This window comes from Pollicipes pollicipes, unplaced genomic scaffold, assembly GCF_011947565.3.
Source record: "Pollicipes pollicipes isolate AB1234 unplaced genomic scaffold, Ppol_2.1 Scaffold_7231;HRSCAF=8579_pilon_pilon_pilon, whole genome shotgun sequence".
In the NCBI taxonomy this organism is placed as follows: Eukaryota; Metazoa; Arthropoda; class Thecostraca; order Pollicipedomorpha; family Pollicipedidae; genus Pollicipes; species Pollicipes pollicipes.
This window is the reverse complement of record NW_023597034.1, coordinates 5,713,554-5,723,091: the sequence shown is the minus strand read 5'-3', so window position 1 is coordinate 5,723,091 and position 9,538 is coordinate 5,713,554. Positions and strand designations below refer to the sequence as shown.

The 9,538-nt window shown below is 47.4% G+C and overlaps 1 protein-coding gene across 1 annotated transcript; it reads left to right on the top strand.

Annotated features, from left to right (window-relative positions):
• Positions 1 to 2,744: 2,744 nt before the first annotated feature.
• Positions 2,745 to 9,526, top strand: LOC119109296 (N-alpha-acetyltransferase 25, NatB auxiliary subunit-like). Its single transcript, XM_037232894.1, has 6 exons — positions 2,745 to 2,780; positions 5,854 to 5,956; positions 6,122 to 6,207; positions 6,681 to 6,819; positions 8,986 to 9,179; positions 9,419 to 9,526. The coding sequence occupies exons 2-6, from the start codon at positions 5,917 to 5,919 to the stop codon at positions 9,524 to 9,526; spliced, it is 567 nt and encodes a 188-aa protein (XP_037088789.1). The 5' UTR covers positions 2,745 to 2,780; positions 5,854 to 5,916.
• Positions 9,527 to 9,538: the final 12 nt, after the last annotated feature.

The window sequence follows — 9,538 nt, the reverse complement described above, 5'->3', positions numbered from 1 at the left end:
CAGAATTGTATCTTCTGGGAGCCTCTGAGTTCCGTTTCAGTTAAAGAAGTGCAGCATATAGCTGAACAAAATTGATCCATAGATAAAGCGGCTAAATCCTTTGGCTCATTTCGGGGTGATTTGGGGAGATTGGATTACCTGCTGCCTTTACACTAGCAGGAGACCTTCGTTAAGTGTAGTGCCTCTCTTACCACGACCACATGCGCCTCTGACTACAGTATAGGCTAGTCACCTATACCCGTCACCTCCTTGGCCCGCATTTTCATTTTGGCTGCGCGTATACACCCTCCAAAACGGAGGGTGGTTACGCACCGAGCTTATACACCCTCCAAAATGGAGGGTGGCTACGCACCAGGCTTATACGCCCTCCAAAAATATTTCAAATGGTTGTGCGTGTCAAGCATACGCGGATTGCCAGCCATAGAGGGAATAAAGTGCAAATATGCAAAATATCGTGCGAAAATCGGCTCTATGCGTGATAGGCATCGAACGATCACGAAATCCATCAACTCACTCTGAACCAGTTCTATTATGACTACAAATTTTCCGCCGCCGGGCCCACATCTCCAGTGGATGGATGGTCAGCATGCTGGTCTCGCACGCGGTAAGCCCGGGTTCGAATCTCGACGACGGCCGATATTAAGTGGGTGGATTCATGGTCTACCAGTGTGGCGTGATGATGCCAACTCGCTTCACTTCTAAGGGGAATGAATTCTAATTTGGGCTTCTTATACTGGACAGCAGCGCAGTTTCTAATGCCAGAGGGAGGACTAAAGATAAAGAAGACCCCGTCCCTCCAGGGGGAGGGGGTGGTCCACACCCTACAGAGATATTGAGGATCCCGTGAAGGTTGGCCGTAAATCTAAATGAGGTCAGCAACTTGTGTAAACATTCATTGAAAATGTGTAATGTAACGTGTAAAATGTGTAAACATTAGTGAAAAGCTAGGCGCACACAACCCTTCCGGGCAATTGCTTCAAGATCATTCCGCCCCAGCCCGGGGTGTCTACCAGCTGCCATTCTGGCGACATAGAGGTGGGTTCGCCTGATGGGTCTGTCCAGAGGCCCTCACAGATGTACGTCCTACATTGGTGCCGTCCCTGGCGCGGAAGGCCCTTTGGCGGCTTCTGGCGGGTGCATTTCACCCGGAATAGGCGCAAGAGCCCTCATTGGGGCAACAAGATCTCTGATAAGCGCAGGTGATCCAATAACTGGCACAGAGACCCATGTTTGGCCAACAGACCCTTGGCTTAAACGGGGAGAAGGGTCCCTCAAAGGCCCCGGGTCACCTCTGGCTGACTCAGGACTCCTTCCGTCACAGGACCCCCTGTTGGACACTCTGGGGACCTGACCCTCAAAAGACCAATTATTGTTGTAGGGACTCCGACCAATGCAAATCGCGGGCCTTGGTCTCGTTCCTGCTAGAGAAATGGGGCCCCAGTCAACACGGAGTCAATTATTCGGTGCAGTGGTCTCCAGGCGAAATAGGTGCCCGCACTGTCCCCGGGGCCCACAATCCGCGAAAGAGGCATATTGGCTGACATTTGGGATCACAGCCATAGGGGCCAGGATGACCTGCAGCCTTTTGACCCCTACAGCCATTCAGCCTTTCCATCGGCCCGTTGATTGGCAGTCTTTAAGGGCACATCGGTCCCTCTTCAGGCACCCTCGTACACTCCCTGACCAACTCGGGGGCCCTTGTCAACACTGGATCTTCGGTTAGGCGCTGTGTGCCCCTGGCCGACACAGAAGCCCCTCATTGGCTCGGGGTGCACTGACCAATGTAAATCGCGGGTCCTGACCTTGTCCCTGCTTGGGAAGTGGGTTCCCAGGCCCAGGCCGGGGCCCAATCGGTGCAACGGGCCCTCTGGCTGGTATTTGAGGGTCCGACCCACGCCTCCTCAATGACCTTCAGCCAGCCCTTCGGTTCCCATATCGGATTTACGGTGCTCCCATTTCAGATTTCGTCGTGGTCACCTGAATGACATTTCAGGCTTAGGATGAATCGCTTTCTCCCCATGACAGTCCAACATCAAGGGCAAACTAAGTTCTGGGGAGGGGCAAACAAGTGGAAAATAACGTACGGTAACAAGCAGGGGCGGATCCAGAGAGAGGGCCATGGGGCATGCCCCTTGGGCCCCGATGGGGCCCATTGGCTCCAGAGGACCCACAGCGGGCCGAACAGGTGCAGTTTTTTCAACACAAAACGCAACAAAACTGGGTATTTCTGGACTTTCAGGCCACCAAGAACTATTGCAAGCGAAAGTAAAGGGCCTATGAGAAGTCCCAAAAATTACTCAATGACTGGAAAAGTTATGAACTGGCAATTTGAAGTCCCATTACACCGTCTATGGTCCAATGCTGTTTCCGGGGGACCTATGTGCCCCTTGCAAGTTTGTTTCGGTCGTTTAGGAGCATTCCACGTTGCCCTTCATTTCTTTGCATTTGCTCAAGGGGCCCTGTGCTGTTGTTGGGGCCCTTTCCGTTAGCGTGCCGGCAACTCGCAAAGTAATTTTGTTAGTGATGGCGCGGGTAAGGAGCCGATTGAGTGCGTACCAAAGCTTGACGCGCAAATAAGCCGCTCCATGTTAGAGTTGTGAAACAAGGCTGTTATTGATAAAAGTGATAGTTAAGTGTTTCACTTTGATGATAAGGATGATTGATGATATAGCAGTGTTTTAACTACAGCTCACTCGAAACAGAAAAAGAGGCATATGAGACGCACATCCTTGTGCCGTGGCATGGTTCGCTCGTGTACATGAGCGACGACAGTGGACTGGGTTGGCTGATTGCCGAATATCGTCAATGATAGGTTGTCACGCACCGACGTTTAGAGGTCGTTGTAAGTGGTATGTGTATTCGTGGTTAGGGCTCGTATATGCGTACTCTTATGTGCATGTGTTGCGTAGCCGATGCGCCCAAAGAGACGTTTCAACACTTGTAAACAAGGGTGGAAAATAAGTTTTGCCCACCGAAGATGACTGAATTATTTTGATAAGCAGGCCGGCCATTTCGTGCCGTATGATTGATAATGTTCACATGAAGTTAATTCTTCACAGTGCACATCGGCAAGACTAAATATCTGGTGTTTGCTGTGCTAAATTAAGTCATGTTTTCCTGCAATTACTAATTCCCCCCAAGTTCTCAAATCCAGTCTACATTTTGCAGTGGTCAATTTACATACAATGTCTTCTTGCCTTATTCTGGTTATTTTCTACCAAAGTGCTGCAGTTTTTCAGATTTTTTTCTCAGTTTGGTTAGTTTCAGAATAAAAAATTTGTTAAATGCTTATATCACCATCCTTACATGCAAAAAGTATATCTGCTGTGTTGGATCCTTAGTGTGTGGTGTGCTTAGCCTGGAATATGTGTGCTCAGCTCAGGGCAGGTAAAATTGCACTGAAATTTCTTTTTTTAATGTTGGTAGGTTTTGATTAAGATTATCATGGAACATGATAGTTTGTGGAAGGTTGGCTCTGGGTAATGAAATTGGTTGTACTTGTTCATAATAGTTGTGTGTATCAGATTTATACCATGCATGCACTGAAATTGCTGCCAGAATGTTGCTGCTGTGCTATATATGCCACATTATCATTTTTTGTTAAGTCTGGCCTATACCCTAAAGTTGGGAGTGTGTAAACATTTCATTTTTTTAAATTATGGAATCATGTACTGACACTGTCATAAAGCATAGTCCAGATGGGCACTGACAGAAGTTCCAAACCAATGTTGGAGTACACCTTTCTGAGAAATAATGCATTTATTCCACTAGATGCCCAGTTTGCTTTTCATCTGGTGCTAGATTGGATGGAGTTAATTGACAAATTTCACTATTTCACCTGTAAATGGTTTCAAAATAAGTTTGGTTTTTACACATCAAGTGTGCTTGCTAGGTGTTTCAGCTTCTGTCATAGGTATTTCCCACAGCAATGACAAGTGACTGATTAGTTTTGCCCACATATTACTCCCATTGCTATTGAAGTGCACAGTAGAAATATAATTGAATATAGATATGAAGGAATAGGTGGTTAAGGCCTAAATTATGTACTTTTTGTCCTGTTTACTGTTTTTGTATAGTTGGTGACCTTGTCATAACCCTGCAGGCTGTACCATGAGATAAGAGTAAAAATGTTTTGTTTTTTTACAACAGAGGTATGGTTAATGCTGAAAATTGCATGTTTTCCTTTTTGGTCTTGTTTATAATGAGTCCTTTTATGATTTACATGAAATGATGTCTGATTTGGTCATGGTATCCATTTTTGTTGGTGAAGCTAAGCCAAGGCAAACCTCATACTCCTTGAAATTATATGAATGTCACAATCATTTTGCACATGACAAAAGAACTGCATTCCTAGGCATTCAGTGTTCTGAAATAGGTTGCATAAGTATTTGTATGACCAGTGTTTGATGGGCCAGGTCAAGGTTGCCCTTTTTACCTGAATCATGTCATTTATGCAGATATATAGTTCACTGATGCCATGTTACAGACCAATGTAGTTGGTGCACCCCAAAGCCCAAATAATCATCAGTGCCATGTTACATTCTCTGCAGAAAGTGCATGACAGGCACAAAACCTTGGACCCATGGATTGTTGGGTGTTCTTTGCTTGTTTAAAACCAGGAAGTCATGTACCTGAATTTGGTGTGTTCCATTTTGTTACATGAGTAGCACCTTGTTGCAGCCTTTGTTGGGTATTACTTTAGTTTGATGGCATTTGTCATTTGTTCACAGTAGTATGTTGGAGGTGTTGTGCTCCTCTTTTATCCCACATATCTGGTTTCCAATCTCCATTATCTTCATTTTTTAAATGACACTGATTACATTGAGGGTTTGGAATATTCAAGAATGGAGTGTATACAATTTTATTAAATTTTGAACATGGTTGATTCCTGTTACATTAAAATAGGGGCAAGTGACAGGCATGGTCATGTTTAGTTTTGGACCTTGTATTGACCTCCAAGTGTTGGAAGCCTGGCTGCAGTAGTAGGCTCGAGGTAGGGCAGCCTCCTATCTAGCATCTCCTACCTAATTTAGTTTTGGACCTTGTATTGATCTCCAAATGTCAGAAGCCTGGCTGCAATGGTAGGCTTGAGGTAGGACAGTCTCCTATCTAGCATCCAGTAATGTCTGACCAAGGCAAAACAGCATGGGAGCAAATTACATTTGCCCATGGAAACAGTAACATGACTGTCAATAGTCCAAGCTTAGTGCCAAGAAGATTGTCATATGCTGTCTTCCATGGTGATGTTACTGCCTTTCCTGCTGTTTTGTTCTTTACCCATAACAAGTTTAATACTGCTTCAATATTAAAGATGCAGTAATTGAGACACACTAATTTGCTAACAATTGACATGCCATGATAACTAGAATGATTAGGAATTGTGTTGTGCTCACACATTGTGTTGCATTCCCAAGTTTCACGAATTATGTTCCATAACCACTAAACAAACTTAAACTTCATTCTTTGGAAAATGTGTTCAGCAGTCACTTAAGTCATCAGCATGCTGTACAGTGGTGCAAAGACAGTGTGCATTAGTATGTATTTTAGGTGTGACTCTCAGTTGTTATTATGCCTGCTGATAGAATGAGCAGTATCTTCTCAGCATAACACATCAGCAGTCAATTTATACATTTCTATTTATGATATATGTGACATGTGAGAGGAAATAAAATGGGACAGACATTTGCACAGCATAGATCAGGAAGTGGGAGATCAAAATCAGAAATACAGTTTGTACATGGTAACTCACAGTGACCACCCTTGTCGCAGCTGACCCGCCGCCTTTCCAGCGCCCGCGCGCCGCTGCGCCGCGCCGTTGGCCGCATTGCAGCTGGTTTGTCTGTGTGTCTGCAGAGCCATGCTTGAGCACTGACTCGGGTAGCCTAGCCTAGAGGAGGCGGCCCGGCGTGCTTCGCCATGGCGTCCGTGAGCGAGCGTCGCCTGCGGCCCATATACGGTGAGTCTCGCTCGCGCCTCTGGCCGTGGCGTGCTCGACGTGCGCGTCACTCGCATACTGTAGCGTCGCGTCGTGCCTACGCCGAGATGTGAGGGATGGTGGTGGCAGGTAATGGCACGGCAGAAGCGCGCGGGCAGGGCTAAGCTTTTTCGTCTGCCTTTCCAGACTCGTTGGACTGCGGCAACAGCAAGAAGGCCCTGCAGGAGGCGGATCGGCTTTTGAAGAAGCAGCCCAACTTTGCTTGTGCCAAGGTACTACCAATTATCTTTTGGCTGTACCAATGTTTGAGCACGATTTCATAAGTTAAAGGTGTGCTTCAGTCTTGCTCTTAAAGGTGCTGCAGTTGGTGGCTAACACTGATACCTAACTGCCGCAGTTTCAGACACCGCTACAGTAGCAGCACTGGCTCAGTGTCTGGAGCTCGTTCAGTAATGGACACTGTTGCCATTTCTGGCGCTTATCTTGTGCTTACCATTGCTGCCTCTGTCAGGTACTGCGGGCGCTGGTGCTGCTGCGGCTGGACCGTCACGATGACAGCCTCCGTGACTGACACTGCTGCCTCTGTCAGGTGCTGAGGACACTGGCGCTGCTGTGGCTGGACCGTCACAATGACAGCCTCTGTGACTGACACTGCTGCCTCTGTCAGGTGCTGCGGGCGCTGGCGCTGCTGCGGCTGGACCGTCACGATGACAGCCTCCGTGACTGACACTGCTGCGTCTGTCAGGTGCTGCGGGCGCTGGCGCTGCTGCGGTTGGACCGTCAAGAGGAGAGCCGCCGCATCGTGGAGGCCGTGGTGGCTGAACTGCCCACAGACGACAACAGTCTACAGGCGCTCACCATCTGCTACAAGGAGCTGCACGAGCGTGAGTCGCTATCAGAGCTGCCATCCTGAGTACCTCTGTTTCACTCTGTGCCAGCAGTGTTCTTCAGATAGTGCTCTTCCTTGTTGCTCATCAGCACCATTGTGCTGTGGTAGTCTGGTATTCCTGATTTGATGCTTCACTGCATTATTTTAACTCCTTGTGTATCGATTTTAGACCTGGACTCGGTTACGACCGATTAAGGACGTGTTTCTGTTCTGTTGTTTCTCTTCTCTCTGGCCCATTGGTTGGCACCTCATACATGTCATTTTTTCAAGCATGTATGGCGTGCAGCATTGACAGCTGCTGAATGAAAATTGTCTGTACCAGCTGATGTTGATTGGTTAAAATATGCTGGTCAGATACTGCTGTCAATAAAAACTGACAAGCTGGGGCTGAAATTGAAAGACTGCAAAACCAATTGTGAATTGATATAGAGTCAACGGGAACAGTAATGGCATAACAGCTAACATGAAAAACATGCTGTCAAGCAGACATGTGGTTGGATCACAAGGATAAATGCAGTATCAAAGGTGCCAATTTTCTACCTGTCAGTTCTATTTTTGTGGGGTCCTGGGGTTGCATGCTGGGAATTGTTGGGGGGACATCAGGCACATATTTGTTGTTAGGCATAGTGGTATCAATCTAATGCCTGCATTGTGCATCACGTTGGAATAATAAGGAATGCCTTATAAAAATGGCACACAATCAGGTTTTATCAAGTCATATACAGAATAGTTTACTGCTCATACCAGCTGCATAAAATATAGCATGCTGAAAAACATGTGATTTGACATTGTGGTCAATCCATTGTGTGCTTGTGATAGACTAAGCCTGTGAAATTCAGTTTAGGGTAAGACTGCTTGCATTTACCAAAACCTGTATTTATGCATGATCTTATCCAACAATGTCAGCTAATCCAGACATGTTGCACATTCTGTCCAATCATGATACAGGAGGAACCTTGATTGGATACAAATATTGCGGAAATGCACGATAGTGAATCAAATGAAGAATGTGGCTATCCATTACTGTCGTGGTCTTTGAATCACTGACGGAAAGCAGTCTGTTCGACCAACTGCCCATCCCCTTGCTTGGTTAGTGTTTCACTATCAGATGATTTGTCAAGCACATGATGCATTTTCATGTGTCGATTGCATTTTCAGACTACATCGATGCATATCAGAAAGACAGTTGGGGTGCATATGACGACCTCCAAGTGGGAGTACACTTCAACTGGTTGTTGCGACAAATCACGCCTAACACAAACCATGGTCAATGGTCATATGGCACAGGCTCGGGCACCAGTATATGCACCGATCGCAGCACATCTATGACATATTTAGGTCAGACCGTCCTTTTGAGCCATTATGGTGACGCGGAGCCACTATCAACCAGAGAATTCAGTACGGGAACGCTGCGCTGCCTGAGCACCAAGCTTTCAGATTCAAAATGGTTGCCTGAGGTTTTTGCTGAATAAGACATAGGTCACATGATAATTTAATTTTCTACATTTTTAGGAATTTTCAACAGACTTTTTTGAGGGATGTATGCTTTCTAGCCCATCCTAGAAAGTATGTTGGTTGATTTCAAATTTGTATTCGGACAGCTTGGATGAAAACAAAGGCGAACCAACGAAATGGGCACAATTTTAAGTTTCATAACATTCTATCCCGTCCAGGCCATGCCAACCAGGTGTACGTGTGAGGGGTGCCCTCTTCATGGCAGGAGTCGTGGTGGGTGCCGTTAAACATCTAGCTATCACCCCATGCCGCCGACAACCATGTGAACAGAGCTGCTGGGGCGATGTCTGGGAGAATGGTGTGGAAAGCACTGCTTAACGACGTGCCAATGGTTTTTTGGATGATTAAGAAACATGATCACAAGAGGGTGCCATGATTTATGAAAGGACGGGTGTGCCGGATTTATTGAATATTTTGTACCCTCTGTTTGCTCTACGTTGGCAGCGCGGCCGTAAATTGACTGCACCCAAATCCACCTGTTGGATCACGAGAAAGGTTACATTCAGTCCCAGCCCCACGCCCGCTCCTAAAAGCAGGCACACGCCTGTGTAGGGCCGTGCAGATCGTGTGTGACCCGTCTGTTGGTGATCTGTTACCGCAGCGTAGGGCCGTGTGTAACCCGTCAGTTGGTGGCCTGTTACCGCAGCGCACAAGATTTGTGAGCTGTACGAGGCGGTGGTGAAGAAGGAGCCCACCAATGAGGAGTTCCACTCGCATCTCTTCATGGCGTTCGTGCGCGTGCTCAACTACAAGAAGCAGCAGCAGACGGCTATGGCGCTGTACAAGGCCTGGCCCAAGAACCCCTACTACTTCTGGGCGGTCATGTCCATCCTCATGCAGGTGTGCTCTCCATCCACACATGATCTGATAGATAGATGTGTGGCCTGACGTGTGTCGCGTTCGTTACGAATGGTTCTCGGGGCATGCCAGGGAATGGAAGACATAGTATGACAATGATGGTGATGCGGTGCTTATTGCCATACGGTGCTATACGGTGCCGCCGGTGGCGCCGGCCCACCTGAGCCGCCGGTGGCACCGGCTCACCTGAGCCCCACCTGAGCCGCTAGTCTCGCCCGCAGGCGATCGACGTCGAGGAGGGCTCGCTCATGTCGCGCACGCTGGCGCTGCAGCTGGCCGAGCGCATGCTCAAAGATCGTACGCGAGAACAAGATGGAGGCCGAGGCTGAGGTGCAGCTCTA

What these genes read in the sequence shown, in the direction of transcription:
- LOC119109296 (XM_037232894.1), top strand. Translation starts at nt 5,917, where the DNA reads ATGGCGTCCGTGAGCGAGCGTCGCCTGCGGCCCATATACG. An exon ending in CTACAAGGAGCTGCACGAGC is followed by an intron (nt 6,820 to 8,985) that starts GTGAGTCGCTAT and finishes CTGTTACCGCAG; the next exon opens with CGCACAAGATTTGTGAGCTG. An exon ending in TCATGTCCATCCTCATGCAG is followed by an intron (nt 9,180 to 9,418) that starts GTGTGCTCTCCA and finishes TCTCGCCCGCAG; the next exon opens with GCGATCGACGTCGAGGAGGG.